The sequence below is a fragment of the Eriocheir sinensis genome, chromosome 9 (genome assembly GCF_024679095.1).
Source record: "Eriocheir sinensis breed Jianghai 21 chromosome 9, ASM2467909v1, whole genome shotgun sequence".
NCBI lineage: Eukaryota > Metazoa > Arthropoda > Malacostraca > Decapoda > Varunidae > Eriocheir > Eriocheir sinensis.
Window position 1 is genome coordinate 22,606,122 of NC_066517.1, and position 16,646 is coordinate 22,622,767.

The 16,646-nt window shown below is 47.0% G+C and overlaps 2 protein-coding genes across 4 annotated transcripts in view; one reads left to right on the forward strand and one right to left on the reverse strand.

Moving 5' to 3' along the window:
* Positions 1-9,775, reverse strand: part of LOC126996166 (nascent polypeptide-associated complex subunit alpha, muscle-specific form-like) — a 32,277-nt gene extending 22,502 nt beyond the window's left edge. Inside the window, exons 1-2 of the mRNA XM_050856393.1 lie at positions 7,971-9,775; positions 5,833-7,811 (exon numbers count right to left, since the gene is read on the reverse strand). Of these exons, the coding sequence (XP_050712350.1) occupies positions 5,833-7,811; positions 7,971-8,545 (2,554 nt within the window). The 5' untranslated portion in view covers positions 8,546-9,775. The remainder of the gene's footprint in view (positions 1-5,832; positions 7,812-7,970) is intronic.
* The window catches only part of LOC126996168 (protein farnesyltransferase/geranylgeranyltransferase type-1 subunit alpha-like), a 43,704-nt gene that overhangs the window by 23,483 nt on the left and 3,575 nt on the right, over positions 1-16,646 (forward strand). The window contains exon 1 of one of the 3 annotated variants that reach the window (XM_050856396.1): positions 15,781-15,900. The exons of 1 other annotated variant lie outside the window; for it this stretch is intronic. The gene's annotated coding sequence lies outside the window, so the exon portion shown is untranslated. Of the gene's footprint in view, positions 1-15,780; positions 15,901-16,646 lie in introns of those variants that run through there. One more of the 3 variants, XM_050856397.1, reaches the window with a different exon arrangement.

The window sequence follows — 16,646 nt, forward strand, 5'->3', positions numbered from 1 at the left end:
ACGGAGGAGGAGAAGAAGGAATGTGAATGGGAGGAAGAGAAAGAGAAGAGAGAGGAGGAGGAGGAGGAGGAGGAGGAGAAGGAGAATTGAGATAAAAGAAGAGGAGAGGAAGAGAAAATCGAGGAAGCGGAGGAGTGGAAGGAATGGGAGTTGGAGAAAGAGGAGAAGGAGGAGGAGGAGGAGGAGGAGGAGGAAAATAAGAGGGAAGAGGAGGAAGAGGGAAAATTAATAGGAAGAGTAAAGGTGAGGAGGGAGAGTTAAGCACGTAATTTCTCCTCCTCCTCCTCCTACTCCTCCTCCTCCTCCTCCTCTTCCTCCTCCTCCTCCTCCAGACACGAATACTCGACCGCCACTTAATCCTTTCCTTCTACTACTACTACTACTATTACTACTACTACTACTACTACTACTACTACTACTACTACTACTACTACTATTACTACTACTAATACTAATACTACTACTACTACGACTACTACATGTTAGATTGCCATTTCAAGTGAGCCCTTTGAAGTTTTTTTTTTCTCTCTCTCATCATCTCAACTCCTCCTCCTCCTCCTCTTCTTCTTCTTCTTCTTCTTCCTCTTCTCTTTGACACCCCATGGGCATTGACACTCCCCTCATTTCTTACCCTCCTTCTTCCCCCTCCTCCTCCTCCTCCTCCTCTTCCTCCTCCTCCGGCGCCATTGTTTATCCCCGTGATGCGTCAAAACTGTCGACTCAAACTTTAGGGAAACACAAACACACACACACACACACACACACACACACACACACACACACTGAACGATCTCTTTTTCCCTACACCCCCTTCTCCCTTCCTCCCCCCTTTCCAAGTACACCTGAACTAATGACTTCCAGGAAACTTACAGGTGAGACGTGTGTGTGTGTGTGTGTGTGTGTGTGTTTTAGATTGCAAGGGTAACGGTTCGCTCTCAGATTTCCCGTTTTTTTTATTTATTTCTCGTTTTTTTCTCGTTTTTTTCTCGTTTTCTTCTTTTTTTTTCGCCTCACTTAAGTAAAAAAAATATATACACGTTCATGTTTTTTTCTTGTTTTTTTTCACTTTCCTCATTGCGAGATTTTTTTCCTTCTCTCTCTCTCTCTCTCTCTCTCTCTCTCTCTCTCTCTCTCTCTCTCTCTCTCTCTCTCTCTCTCTCTCTCTCTCTCTCTCTCTCTCTCTCTCTCTCTCTCTCTCTCTCTCTCTCTCTCTCTCTCTCTCTCTCTCTCTCTCTTCTTTCCTTTATGGCTGGGAACGCGCTGTGATTTTTCCTTTTGATAGTTATTTTCTTTCTTTTCTTTTTACCTTGTTTTGTAATTGTTTTTTTTTAATCTTTTTTATCTTGGAAATTAACACAGAGCAGTCGCCATTTGTGGAGATAAGTTCATGTTGTTATTTCTGTTTTGTTTTTATTACAAGAGATACACAAAGGATTAAATATATTTGTTTTCTTCTAATTTTTCTCTTCCTTCCTTCCTTCATTCATTCATTCATTCATTCATTCATTCATTTATCTCACTATCTTCGTCTTCCTTCTTTGTTTCTTTATTCCCTGTTTCCTTATTTCCTTCTGTTATCTTTTCATCCTTCCTTCCTTCCTTCCTCTCATTATCTTCGTCTTCCTGTCTTTGTTTCTTTATTCCTTCCTTCCTTATTTCCTTCTGTTATCTTTTCATCCTTCCCTCCTTCCTTTCTTCCTTCCTTTCTTCCTTCCTCTCATTAGCTTCGTCTTCCTGTCTTTATTTCTTTATTCCTTGTTTCCTTCTGCTATCTTTTCATTCTTCCTTCCTTCCTTCCTTCCTGTCTTTCTTTTTCTTCCTTTCTTTCTTTCTTTTTCTTTCTTTCCATGTCATTTATCTTCTCTTTTTCAATTGATTTCTTCCTTCTTTCCCTCCTTCCTTCCTTCCTTCCTTAATGTCTTTCTTTCTCTTCCTTTCTTTCTTTCTTTCTTTCTTCCTTTCTTTCCATATCATTTTTCTTCTCTCTTTTTCATTTAATTTCTTCCTTCCTTCTCTCCTCCCTTCCTATCTTTCTCTTCCTTTCTTTATTTCTTTCTTTTTCTTTCTTTCCATATCATTTATTTCTCTCTTCCAATTAATTTCTTCCTTCCTTCCTTCCTTCCTTCCTTCACTTTCCTTCTTTATTTATTCATCTTCCTCCCTTCTTCCCTTCCCTCATCATTCATTCATTAACTTATTACTGCATTTCCTTCTCCTTATCTCTTTTATTATTATTATTATTATTATTATTATTATTATTATTATTATTATTATTATTATTATTATTATTATCGAGTGACTGGATTTCCTTTGTCTGATGTTCGGGGGTAGAGAGAGAGGAGGAGGAGGAAGAGGAGGAGGAGGAGGAGGAGGAAGAGGAGGAAGAGAGAGAGGAGGGGAGATAAGGGTGAGGGGGAGGAAATGGAAGCAAGGTTCGTGGGAGAGGGGAGGAAAGGGAGGAGGAGGGGGAGGAGGAGAAGGAGGAGGAGGAGGAGGAGGATGTTTTTCAATAAAGTATAGTTTGTATTGTTCTCTCTCTCTCTCTCTCTCTCTCTCTCTCTCTCTCTCTCTCTCTCTCTCTCTCTCTCTCTCTCTCTCTCTCTCCCCCCCATTGTGTCTCCTTTATACACAATCCTTTAATCTTGTCTTCCAGTCCTCCTCCTCCTCCTCCTCCTCCTCCTCCTCCTCCTCCACCTCTTCCATTCCTCCTCTTCCTCATCCGTTCGACTTTCATCCATGTTTGCTCCTCCTTTTCGTCCTCCATTCCTCCTCCTCATCATCATCTTCTTCCTCCTCCTTTCGACTTTCCTCCATGTTTCTTCCTCTTTTTCCTCCTCCTCCTCCTCTTCTTCCTCCTCCTTTCGACTTTCCTCCATGTTTCTTCCTCTTTGTTCTCCTCCTCCTCCTCCTCCTCCTCCTCCTTCTCCTCCTTCTCTTCCTCCAATTCCATTTCTCATTTCCTCATATTCTTTTGTTATCCTTTCTTTGCATCTCCTCCCCTCATTTTCTTCATTCTCTTCTTCCTCCTCCTCCTCTTCTTCTTCTTCCTCCTCCTCCTCCTCCTCCTCCTCCTCCTCCTCTTTCTTCTTCTTCTCCTTTTCCTGCAACTTCTCTTCTCATTTCTTCGCATCCTCTTGGCCTCCTTTCTTCGCCTCCTCCTCCTCCTCCTCCTCCTCCTCTTCCTCCTCCTCCTCTTCGTCGTCCGTTGTCCTCGCCTTCCCATTATCTCCCTGCCCGTCTATCACCCCCCCCTCCTCCTCCTCCTCCTCCTCCTCTCTCTCTCTCTCTCTCTCTCTCTCTCTCTCTCTCTCTCTCTCTCTCAACATATATTTTTTCGTCCTAACATTTTCTTACACTAAAATGAACTCTACCTCCTCCTCCTCCTCCTCCTCCTCCTCCTTGTTCCTTTTTCTTCCCCGTCTGCTTTCAGTGAAATGAGGAAGACCGAGAGAGAGAGAGAGAGAGAGAGAGAGAGAGAGAGAGAGAGAGAGAGAGAGAGAGAGAGAGAAAATCAGGCAAATGTGTGAACCAAAATCTTTATTCAGAGAAACGAAAACGCAAATAAAATAAGAAAAAACCTCCCACTTCCAAAAACAACAACAAAAACATCTACGTCTATGTAAATTCTCAATGTTGATGTTTATTAGTATGTTCAGTTAAGTCGAGGGATTAGGCCCCGCCCACCGCGATTCAAATTCAGCCAATCACAGTTAGGCTAGTCATCTCACCCCCCTCCTCCCCCTCACCCCCACGTAGGCTATTCACCAATCACAATCTCGTGTAATTGAAACTGGGAAGGGCGAATCCGAAGAGTTAACCAATGACAGAAAATAAATGATAGGGAAAGTTGATAAATGGAAAAAGATAAATAATGAATGATAAATGAGAGAAAGGGATAAACGAAAATAGATGATGATAAATGCAAATAAATGAAAACAAGTCCGAAAAGTTACCCAATCAAAGCGAAATAAATGATAAGAGAGATAATGAAAGATATAGGATAAAAGATGAAAGATAATTGATAAATGAGAATAGAGGATAAACGAAGATAACATGATAAATGAATATAAGTGAAAATAAATGAAGTTCTAAGATAAATGAGAAACAGGAAAAGAGGATTATTATTATTATTATTATTATTATTATTATTATTATTATTATTATTATTATTATTATTATTATCAAAACTTCACGAATAAGAAAGAAAAAAGTGGGTGATAAAGATGTAATTAATAGGAATGCAGAATTGAAAGTAATGAAAGAAATAGAAAGAAGAGAGGAGAAATGCACAAGAGGAGGAGAAAGGGAGAAGACATAAAGAAGAGGAGGAGGAGGAGGAGGAGGAAGAGGAGGAGGAGGATAGAGACAAAGAGAAGGAGAAAGAAGACAAAGACAAGGAGGAGAAGAAAAAGAGAAGTCACAGAAGAAAAAGAGGAGAAGGAGGAGGAAGAGGAGGAGGAGGAGGAGGAGGAGGAGCCCTATAAGGAGAACGAAAGTTGGAGAGAGGAAAAAAAAATCTTGCAAATTGACATGAAGTCGCATCCTCTTCCTCCTCCTCATCTTCCTCCTCCTCCTCCTCCTCCTCTTCCTCCTCCTCCTCCTCCTTCTCCTCCTCCGCTCATAACCTCTCCTCTGGTGGAAGATGAAGACGAGGACAATGAGTTGGAGGAAGTGGAGGAAGAGGAGGAGGAGGAGGAGGAGGAGGAGGAGGAGGAAGAGGAAGAGGAGGAGGAAGAGGAGGGAGGTAAATGAGAATGGAAGCTTTGTCTGTCCGTGTCCGTGATAGAGTTTGTGTCCTTCATTACCGGGAGAGAGAGAGAGAGAGAGAGAGAGAGAGAGAGAGAGAGAGAGAGAGAGAGAGAGAGAGAGAAGAACGGGATATGAGAGAAAGAATCGAATGGAAGGAATTAAGAGACAAGAAAGAAAGAAAGAAAGAAAGAAAGGAAAACATGGAAAAGAAGAAAGAAAATGAGAAAATGAGATAAAAAATGAAAAGAGAGAGAGAGAGAGAGAGAGAGAGAGAGAGAGAGAGAGAGAGAGAGAGAGACTAATGATCCATAGGAGGTAAACAAAGACCGTGTCCCCCCAAAAAAAAGAAAAAAAGAAAATTAGAAAGCTTTTATTTCCACCGTTGTTTTCTTTTTCTTGTTTTTTTTTATAGTCAGAGAGAGAGAGAGAGAGAGAGAGAGAGAGAGAGAGAGAGAGTTCGGAAAATAGCGTTAGGGAAAGAAAAAAATATATAATGGTTGTTTGAACGTTCGTCTTTTTTTCCTTTTCTTTTCTTTTTTGTCATAAGAAAATTTCCCTTTCTGAATAATGCAAACTTGTCGAACACGCGTGGAAGGGAAACTAAAAAGAGAAAAAAGAAAAGCGAAAAAATAACATTGAAAATAAAAGAAAGAAGGGATGATAGAATTTAGATTAAGAATTACGTTAAAAAAAATAAACTAAATATTAAGTATAAGGAGAAACTACCAAATTCAGTAACAACAATAAAATGAGAATATAAAATGAAGATGAGATTTATTAGAGAGGAATTATAGATTAAGTAAAATGAAAACTAAGCAATTTCAGTGATATAAAGAAAGAAGATAAAGTTAATATTGAGATTAAAACTAAACTGATAAAGATAAATTAAGGAAAAAAAAACAGAAGACCCATCACATCAATAACAAAAAGAAAACGGAAACTAACAAAATCAATTACCTGTCAACACCAATGGATGACTCAATGGATGAAGGGATGACTCAGTGGATGAATAAATGACTAAGCAGATGATGTCACCGTGTGGATGACTCACGGTGACGTCATAACATGGCTGCCATCACTCACCGCGGTGCTGGGGGAGCCTCCTGGGGGTGGTGGTGGTGGCGCTGGTGGTGGTGGTGGTGGTGGCGCCCCGGGGGTGGATAGGGCACTGGGCGACCCCCTTGTGTGATGCCCCAGTGGTCCTCGGGTCGGTGGGGGTGGGGGTGGGGGTGGGGGTCGAGGTGGGGGTGGTGGGGGTTGGGAGGGTGCTCGTAGGGTTGTGGGCGCGGTTAATGAAGGCTGGAGTGGTGGTGTGGGTCTGGTTCTCCGGGTGGGCGTGGTTCGGGTGCTGGGAGCGGTGGGCGGGGCTCGTGGGGTCGTTCTTGTCGGGGTTGTTGTCGTGGGCGGGGTTGTCGTCGCTGGGGTGGGCGGGCTGGGCGGGGGCGTCGCTGGGGCTGGTGTGGGTGGAGTTGTGGGCGTGGTGGTTGTTTGGGTTGGTGGGGTAGGCGGGGCGCGGGGAGGGGGCGGGGCTTGTGGAGTGGGGGCGACCCCTCTTGTCCATGCGGTGGGCGGGGCGTGGGGAGTGGGCGTGGTTGTTGTGGCCGGAGAGGTGGGCGTGGCCTGCCTGCTGCCCCCCGCCGCTCCCCTCCCCCTTGTTGGTGTAGATCAGCCCCCAGAGGGGGTCAGCCACACTGAGCCTCCTCGGGGCCGCATCGGGGCCCCTGGGGCTCCCCTGGGGCTTTCTGAGCCTCCTGAGGGTAGGCGGGGGCGTGAGGGTGGGCGGGGGCGCGGGGGCCGCGGGGTCGGGTCGGGCCGGTTGGAGGGACCGTAAAGACGCGGCGGGCGAGATTAAAGGTGACGCGCGGGAACAGCCCGGTGATGCACGGCGCCCCCGCCACCCCGCCCCCGCCCCGGCCCCCGCCGCCGCCCAGCCCCCCGGCTCGCTGCCCAAGGCCGCCCCGGCTCTGCTGCGGGCCTCCTGCACCCACCGGCTGAGCCACGACCCGCCCTCGCCGTCCGAGGAGTCGCTGACCAGGTCCTGCGTCAGGTCCTGCCAGGAGCCGCAGGTGCTGATGCTCTCGTAGTCAGATGTGTCGCTGGCGGCGCCCCGGGGGACGCCCTTCGTGTGTCTGGTGGACGCCTCGGGTCTCCAGGCGTGGGCGTCCCCGCCGTGGGGGGCGTCGCCCCGCGGGCTGCCGCGTCTGAGTGATCGGTCCTCGTTATCCGAGGAATCGCTGACAGTGTTGCGGGACGAGGTCTTGGAGAGGCTCCTCGAGGCTCTCCAGCCGCCGCCCTCAGCCCGTGACTGACAGGCGGCTTTGTCCGGCGGCGCGTCCCCGGGACGCCTCATCGAGGCCCTTGATCCTTTGTCCTCCAAGAGATTTGTGGCGCAATTCTCGCCAGCCCGTGGGGCCTTGTCCCCGTGGACCCCAGCGGGATCACCGGCGCCCTTGGTCTGCGGGGCACGCTTTTTCTCCCCTCGGGAGGCCTGACTCTCTATCTGGCTAGGGCTCGTCTCAACCTTCTTGTTCTTGCTGTTCCTCTCCCGGACAAACATGGGGAGGCGACTGCGGAGAGTCCTCTTCCCCTTCTCCCGCCGCGATGACGGCGACGGTGACGGGGAGCCGCCGCGGCTGGTGGTGGAGGCGGCGTCGGAAGACTCGGCTGTGTTGGTCTTGGCCTGGCCTCGTCGGGGTGAGGGCGTTGTGGTTCGGCTTGAGTTGGACTCGAAGTCAGATATCTCGAAAATGTTGAAGTCCGGCGCTTTCTTGATGGTGTTGTACTTCCAGGACTCCGACAGCCACACGGTGCTCGCCTCGGACTCCCAGTGGGCCTCGGGGGTCGCGGGGTCCGTGGTCTTGGCAGGGCCCGTTGGTGTCCCCTGGGCCCCGCCCCTCAGATAGGGCTTAAGGTTCTCGTAGATAACTTCCTTGGTGTGGGTGGCGGGGGGCGGGGGGGCAATGTTTTGGTACACTGGGGGGCCGAGGCTGGCGAGGGTCTGTGATGAAGGTCTCGCGCTGCGCAGTTGTTTGTCTTGAGGCGCGAGATCCTGCTTCAGTAGCCTAGGTGGGTGGAAGAGGAACTTTTGTATTGTGTTCGGCCACGGACAAGCACGTATGATACATGAAGCTTTGTGTGTGTCAAGGCAGCAGCCAGAGGGAACTTAGCAGCGGTCAGCAAGGTCAAGTCTGAGCTGGGAGAGGAGTGGGCCAAATATTTACCTTCTCTGGTTCGAGACGTTCAGTTCATTAAACCTCTGATTCACTGTGCTTGTCCTGGGCACTGCCAGAGGCACCTTGGCCCGCAGCTGGGCCGGGGCGGCCTGGGGGTCCTGGGGCGAGGCGGGGGAGGTGCGCACGGCAGGCAGGTGCTTGCTGGGGCGGCCGTTCCCCGCCAGCTTCTGGTCGGCGGCGGCCTTGAGCGGGATCCTATGCAGGGTGGGCGTGGGCGAGCGGTTGGACCTGAGGGGGCGGGTGCCCACGTACCTGCCGGACTCCGTGGTGGCGAGGGCGAGGGTGGTCCGCGAGGCGTGCTCCATCCTGGCCTCCTCGCCGCCCTTGCTCGCCGCTCCTTTGTTCTTGTTGTTTCTGGAGGGGGGCCGCGGGATGCCTGGGCCTGCCGCCTGCTCGTTGTTGCTGGCGGCCGTCAGCTTCTCCACGGAGGCTGGCTCCTCCATGTCCTTGGGCTGCGAGGTGACCGTCTCGGAGGTGTCGAAGCAACTGGGCGTCCTGGGGCCGCGGCGAGCGCGGCCTCCCCCGGGCGAGGGCACCATCACGCCGCACGGACACACCACCATCGCGCAGACTGCCACCGTCAGAGCCTCGAGTCCTCTGTGTTGCCTCACGCGTCCAGACTCGCTGCTGCTCGTCTAAGCCATGAATGTTTCATTGACGCAATTCACACGAGATGCCGCGTCCCGCTGCTGGGCTGGGGTCGGCTGGCGGACGTGCGGGACACAAACTGAGCCAGCAGATGGAGGGAGGAAGTATATATGCGGCGGGGCTCGGGAATCACGTGGACGGACAGGCACAGCACGCAGACTCCGGCCGCCGCCTCCCTGCACCGCCAGCCTCCCCTCTCTCCGCTCCTTATCCTGTCCTTTTCCTCGCTTCCACGTCCCTCTAAACCCTATACATCTCACACGACCCGCTGTGCCTGCCCCAACGAGCACATAAAGGCTCTACTAGGCGAGGGGGAGGCCGAGGGGGCGGCGAGGGGGCCAAGACACCTGGCGAGGGGCTGGGGCGGCGAGGTGGGTCGATAGCAGCCCCGGGAACGGAGTGATGTCATGCTGGGAATCCCCGACCTTCCAGATGCCTTGCTCTGTTCCTGGAATTCCTGGAGCATCCCATCTCGCGGGTTGACCTCGTGGGGGGCGTCCTGGGGCGGGGCGGAGCGGGGCTGGGGCAAGGACGGAGCGGGGGGTGAGATGGCTTTTAATGGGTGAGTGGCGATCAAAACATTAAGGTCCCCACACAATGGACGGCGGCGGGGCTCAGGTGTGGCGGCGCTCAGGTGTGATAATTGCGACCAGGTAAAAATATCAACAGAGGAGAAACACGGACGCCGACCCTCGCCGCGACGCTTAATATTACTGCCTTAGAGATAACGTAAAGGGGCGGAGATGTTACCCAAAATATAAATCATGCAACACAGAGACAATTGGTCGGTATGACAAGACACTTTCGCTTCTCACATCATCTCTTTCGAACGGTCAAAGAGGGGGTCAGTCGGGTTCTTATGTGTGTTCCTTCAGGTTCAAGGTACAAAGGAAGTGTCGAACTACCACCAGGGTCATAAAACTACTACTAGTAATGCCCACAACTCCTGCGAAAGCCTTGTCAAATAGGTGTTCTTGGGTTCATGGTTCAGAGGAAGGATCAAACTACCACCAGGGTCATAAAACTACTACTGGTAATGCCCACAACTCCTGCGAAAGCCTTGTCAAATAGGTGTTCTCGGGTTCATGGTTCAGAGGAAGTGTCAAACTACCACCAGGGTCATAAAACTACTACTGGTAATGCCCACAACTCCTGCGAAAACCTTGTCAAATAGGTGTTCTTGGGTCACGAAATGTCTTATAATACGACCCAATGAGCCCAGGTGCGATAGTTTTTGCCCAGGTAAAAATATCAACAAAGGAACATCAGACCCCCGCCGCGACGCTATTGCTAAGTGAGGCACAAGTAGAGCAGCGTGGATATAAACCAAAATATAAGTCTTGTAACGTAGAGATGATGAGTCCAGGTGCGATAATTGTTGCCCAGGTAAAAATATCAACAAAGGAACATCAGACCCCCGCCGCGACGCTATTGCTAAGTGAGGCACAAGTAGAGCAGCGTGGATATAAACCAAAATATAAGTCTTGTAACGCAGAGATGATGAGTCCAGGTGCGATAATTGCTGTCCAGGTAAAAATATCAACAAAGGAGAAACACGGACACAGACCCTCACCACGACGCTTAATATTGCCACCTTAACCCCTTGACTGCGGATTTCCTACAAGAAGACATCACCAAGCTACGGGAATGGAACAAAGAGTGGCTGCTACAATTCAATGAAGAAAAATGTAGTCATGCGCCTTGGGAGGGGATATCCAGCACACCAGTACCACATGGGAAACACTCCACTATCCACCACAGAGGCAGAGAAAGACCTGGGACTATATGTTACCAGGCTACCAGTGAAAACAAAAAAAGTGACAATCGCAGCGGACGGGTTAATACTACCTGAGCGTGGAAACTAACCAGATATAATAGGTCGCGTAATAGAGAAATTTTGAGTCATAGTGTTTATATATGAACCACCGAGAACCTTAGATACCAACCCTTTACTATACAAACCTTTACTTACCCTTTATACTAATTTACTACACTTTACTTTACTATACTACTAATAGGACAGCAAATAAAAGTGATTATAGACACTTCTCCATCCGAAATTTCTCTCTCTTTTGGGCCTTCTATTTTCTTTTACAGGATAAACGTTTAACGGACTTTTTGTATCGTTGTTGTTGTTTTTTACAGGATAAACGTTTAACGGACTTTTCATATCGTTGTTGTTTCTTTTACAGGAGAAACGTTTAACGGACTTTTTGTATCGTTGTTGTTGTTTTTTACAGGATAAACGTTTAACGGACTTTTCATATCGTTGTTGTTTCTTTTACAGGAGAAACGTTTAACAGACTTTTTGTATCGTTGTTGTTTTTTGTTTCTCCCCTTAACAGTATCCCCATAACATTATCAAATTACCAGAGAAGATGTGAACCCCAACAACTAAGTAACATATACACTCCACCCCTTCCTTCTCAACACAACCTTCCCTTACAAGTACACGCGCAGGAACATAAACAAAGGGCCAGAAATAACCTCTTACTCCACAAGCGTATCATTTTATGTTTTAGGGCCCAGCGCGAGAAAATAATAAAAGTAGTTGATCCGTATGAGATAAAAGATCATATTAAATCAAAACTGCATATTGAAACATTGTAAAGATCAAAATATAGGCTGCAGTAGATATTTCAAGGAAGTATGAGTGGTACAAGACGATAACCAGTTCAAATACACGTACTGAAGCATTGAAAGGACCAAAAAATTCTCGCTATCTGTTACTTAAGACGAAATTGCCAAAGAGAGTATTAGTAGTGCAAGAAGTAGAAGTATTTGATCCGTTTGAAATAAAAGGAAACATCAAATATAAACATCAACAGAAACCCAAAACACAGTCTCTACAATATAAAAAGAAGTGTAAAAGAAAGTATTAGTAGGAGAAAAAGTAGAAATATTTGAGAGTATCAGCAGTAGTATAAGAATCAGAAATATGTGAGCCTTGTGAAATTAAAGACAAAAAAACATCAATTCAAGTTTACACGAATATAAACATTAACAAAAAACAAAATACAGTCTCTCCAATATATAAAAAAAGGTCAAAGAAAGTAGTATTAGTATAAAAAGTAGAACTATTTGATTCCACACGAGACTAAACAACAAATCAATCCACTTAAACGAACACACACATCAACAAAAACCCCAAACACAACATCTACAACAAACAAAACTCTCACTGCAGGAAGAACAAGTATCGGAAATGCAATAAACAGAACAAGAAGAGGAGAATCATTAGCAGCATGCGGGTCCTGGCACATAAAGAACCAACCGACCAGCGCTCCGACTAACCCAAATTTACGGCCATTTCAACCGCTCGTAATGGAGGGGAAAAGGGGGAGAGGGAGGAGAGAGGAAACGGGGCTGAGAGGGGAGCAACAAGGGGGAAGGGAGAGGGGAGTTACACAGGGGGATGCCACGAGGGGAAGCCACAGAGAGGAAATCACATGCGAAAGGGGAAAGGGGGCCAGAGAGGGGAGTCATAAAGGGGTAGCCACAGGGGAAGCCACAGGGAGGAAGTCACATACGAAAAGGGAAAATGGGAGACTGCGGGGTTATAGGTGAAGGTATCCGGGTTTAGTGAAGGGTTCAAGAGGGGAATAGGAAAGTTAGGAGAGGGTTTCAAGATGGGAGAAGGGAAGATATAAAGGGTTCAGGAAGGCGAAGGGATGTGTGGGAGGTTAGAGAAGGAAAAGGAGGTTCCAGGAAGTCTAAAAAAAGAGTGAGGAGGGTCAAAACCGGAGTCGGAAGAGAGGAAATGACTCATAAAAGGTTCAGGAGGGGAGAGAGGGGATCATTAGGGTTCAGGGAGGGGAGAGGGGGTTCAAGGACGTGTCGAAGGGGAAGAGGATCAAAAGGGAATCAGAAGAGGGAGAAATGCAAATAAAAGGTTCAAGAGAGGAGAGAGAAGGGTTCAAAAATGGGGTTCAAAGAGGGGAAGCGGGGCTTGGAAGGAATCAAAAAAAGGAGGAGGATCAAAACGGAGTCGGGAGAGAGGAGTTACAGGTCCAGTTGAGAAAGAGGGGTACAAAAAGGGGGTTCAAAGAGGGGAAAAGGGGTTCAATGATATGTCAGAGGGGATCAAAAAGGGGAAAAGGATAAAAATTGAATCAGAAGAGAGGAGAGAGCATTCATAAAAGGTTCAAGAGGGAAAAGAAGGGGTACAATAATGGGTTCAAAGAGGGGAAATGGGGCTCAATGATATGTCAGAGGGGATCAAAAAGGGAAAAAGGATAAAAATTGAATCAGAAGAGAGGAGAGAGCATTCATAAAAGGTTCAAGAGGGAAAAGAAGGGGTACAATAAAGGGTTCAGAGAGGGGAAAGGGGGTTCAATGATGTGTCAGAGGGGATCAAAAAGGGAAAAAGGATAAAAATTGAATCAGAAGAGAGGAGAGAGCATTCATAAAAGGTTCAAGAGGGAAAAGAAGGGGTACAATAATGGGTTCAAAGAGGGGAAATGGGGCTCAGTGATATGTTAAAGGGGATCAAAAAGGGGAAAAGGATAAAAGTTGAATCAGAAGAGAGGAGAGCATTCATAAAAAGGTTCAAGAGGGGAAAGAGGGGTACAATAAGGGGTTCGAAGAGGGGAAAGGGGGTTCAAGGATGAGTCAAAGAGGAGAGAAGTTTCATAAGGGTAAGAGTAAGGGGAGAGGAGGTTCATAAAAGGTTCAAAAAGGGAGAGGGGCATCACAAAGGGGTTCAGAGAGGGAAAACGGGGAATTCAGAATGAGTTTAAAGAGAGGAAAGGAGGTTCAAAGGAGTATAAAGCAGTAGTAGTGGATTAGAATGGAATCAGGAGAAAAGGAGTTCATGAAGGGTTTGAAAGGGAAAAGAGGGGTTCAGAGAGGGGAAAAGGGGGATTCAGAAAGGACGTCAAGAGGGAAAAAAGGATATAGAAACGTATTTTAAGGGGAAAGAAAAAAAGGTTCACGAGGGGAAAGGGGAGTCACCAAGGGGTTCGAAAAGGGGAAAGGGGGACTCAGAAAGGGGTTTAAAGAGGGGAAAGGGGGGGGGGGTCAAGGATGTGTCAGAGGGGAAGGCCGTTGCAAGGGGAGTGACGTCACCAAGGCTTTCCCCGACCTTGTAGCGGATGACTCACCGCTCCCCTCGCTTCCCCTCACCCCCCCCTTACCTCTCCCTCCCTCCCTCTCTTTCCCTCTCTCTTCGTCCTTTCTCTCTCTCTCCCTCCCTCACTCCCCCGCTCCCCCCTGATCTCTCTTTCCTTCCCTCCCTCTCTCTCTCTCTCTCTTTCCCTCCCTCCCTCCCTCTCTCTCTCTTTCCTCTCGTTCTAGTCCATCTCCCCTCACCTCCTCCTCCTCTGCGTCCTTGTCAGTCCTCTCCTCTCTCTCTTTTTCTCTTTCTTTTTTCCCTCTATTCAATGTTTTCCTTCTTTTCCCTTGTTTTCTTTCTTTTTAGCTTTCTTTTTTCCCCTTCTTTTTTGTGTTTTGTTTCTTTCCTGTTTTGTCTTGTTTTGTTTTCTTCTTCCTCCATTTTTCTTTCTTTACTTACCTTTCACTTTCATCACCCCAATCTATCTTCCTTTCCTCCTCTTCTTCCTCCTCATCCTCCTGTTTTCCTCTCTATTTCACTATTTCTTTCCCTTTCTCTCCTTTTGTTTTCATTTTTCCCTTTCTTGAGTAATATTATTTCAGTTTCCCCTCATTTTCTTCCTTCCTCTTCCCCTCTTTTTTCCTTCCTGTTTCCTCCTTCCCCTTTTTTTCCCGTTTTCTATCTTCCTCCTTCACCCCTCACCTTCAATCCATCCTCCTCCTCCTCCTCCTCCTCCTCTTCCTTCTTTGTCTCTGAGGACCTTGTGTGTGTGTGTTTTTCTTTTTTATGGGGGGGGGAAGGGAGGAAATTGTGTGTGTGTGTGTGTGTGTGTGTGTGTGTTTCCAGCAAGAGGAACAAAACATGCCAGAAAAACACACATACAAAAAAAAAAAAAAAAACACGAAAAAACACTCTTCCATGCTGTTTGTGTGTTGTTGACTGACTTGACTCGTGCGTGCGTGTGTGTGTGTGTGTGTGTGTGTGTGTGTGTGTTTACCTACTAGTTGTAATTTTACAGGGCCTGGGCTTACGCTCGTGTGGTCCCGTCTCCATATCTGTAGGCCTATATACTTGTCTAGTTTTTCCTTAAAGTTGTGCACATTCTTCGCCGTTACTAATTCATCGCTTAGTCTGTTCCCAACCTCTATGTTTCTTTGCGGGAAGCTATATTTTTTGTCTCTCAAGCATCTTCCTTTTCTCAATTTTTTACTGTGTCCTCGTGTGTTGCTGGTGTTTCTTAATTCTCTTAGTAGCAACTCCTCGTTATCTACTTCCAAATGTGTGTGTGTGTGTGTGTGTGTGTGTGTGTGTGTGTGTGTGTGTGTAACAGGTACATAATTGCCCCTTCGTGATCCTAACACGTTTTACTTAATCTGATTGTGACTCCGTGTGCGTGCAGGTACTAACCAAGCATGCACACACACACACACACACACACACACACACACACACACACACCAGTTCCTCTCCCTTCCTCCCCCAATACAGTCCCCCCCCCCAATAAGGAAAACCTCCCACAGTCATTTATTTTCTCTCGTTTATCAATAAATAACACAACGAGAATGATCAACTACATTTAATTAACAGGTAGTAGTAGTAGTAGTAGTAGTAGTAGTCGTCTAGTAGTAGTAGATCCCATTTTTGTTATTGCTCTTGCGTCTCCTATTACCACTTCCACCACCACCACCACACAACAACAACAACTACTACTACTACTACTACAACTACTACTACTACTGCTACTACTGCTACTATACTACTACTACTACTACTACTACTACTACTACTACTACTACTATTTATACTTTTCCTCTTCATTATCTTATTCTTTTCCTTCTCTATCATCTTGCTTTTCTTCTTGCTCTATTCTTCTTATTTTTTGTTCTTATTCATATTTTTATCACCGTTATTATTATTATTATTGCCATTTTGAACTTCCCGCCATTCCATCCACCCTCACCGCCACTGTTACCAACCCTACCAAACCTCACACCCCCTTCCCTTTATAAACCCACAAAACCCAAACCACATAAACCAAAGCAAGGCAATCAATACAAAAACAAACAAAACAAGACAAAACACACAAAATGCAACCCTTAATACCCTTTTAATCTACATATATATCTGACTTGCACGTGTCTGTCCCTTCACTCTTACCTGGCAACAGTGATTCCGGGTGGACAGGTGTGTGGGAGAGAGAGAGGGAGTCATTTACAGGTAATATTAGTTTCCCTTACCTGTATTACCTGGCGTGGGGAGGTTAATTAGCACATAAGGGTAAGGGGAAGCTGTGGGGAGAGGTGATAGGGGAGGGAATGAGCTGGGGAGATGTGGAAGAGGTGGGGAGGGGAGGGGCAGCTTACTTTTTTTCTTACTTATTTGCTGATACTTAATCATATCTACTTTACCTACTTTATTTACTTACTTATAGCACTCACGGGTACGGGGGAACCCTTGGGAGAGGTATAAGGGGTGGGAATGGGCAGGGGAGGATTGGAGGGGAGGGGCAGCTTACTTTTCATATTTACTCACTTTATTTTTTTTACTTTATTTTTTTACTTAGATATAGTACACAGGATTAAGGGAAGCCAGGGAATTATCTCACCTGCTGTCTCACCCCCAACCATATTTTGAGAGATTAAAGTTTCATGAAGGAGTGGTCTGCAATGAAAGGCAATATGTGTTGTATGCTGACACAGTACTTCATGGAGCATAGAAATGTCCTTCACAGTGAGACTAGCGTACTTCTGGGTAAATATGGATAGGGGAAGGGGATTAGGCCTTTTTCTTTACTTTAAGTACTTGCGCCCTCATATTATGGTTGAGGGACATGTATTTCGTCCCTTGACTATAATATGGAGGTGTAATATTATTGTATTTTGGAGGCGCGGAGTGACTTTCCACAGTTACCTACTTCTGAAATAATCCTAGGTTTGGTTGGGTCAGGTGTGGCAGGGCGGCAG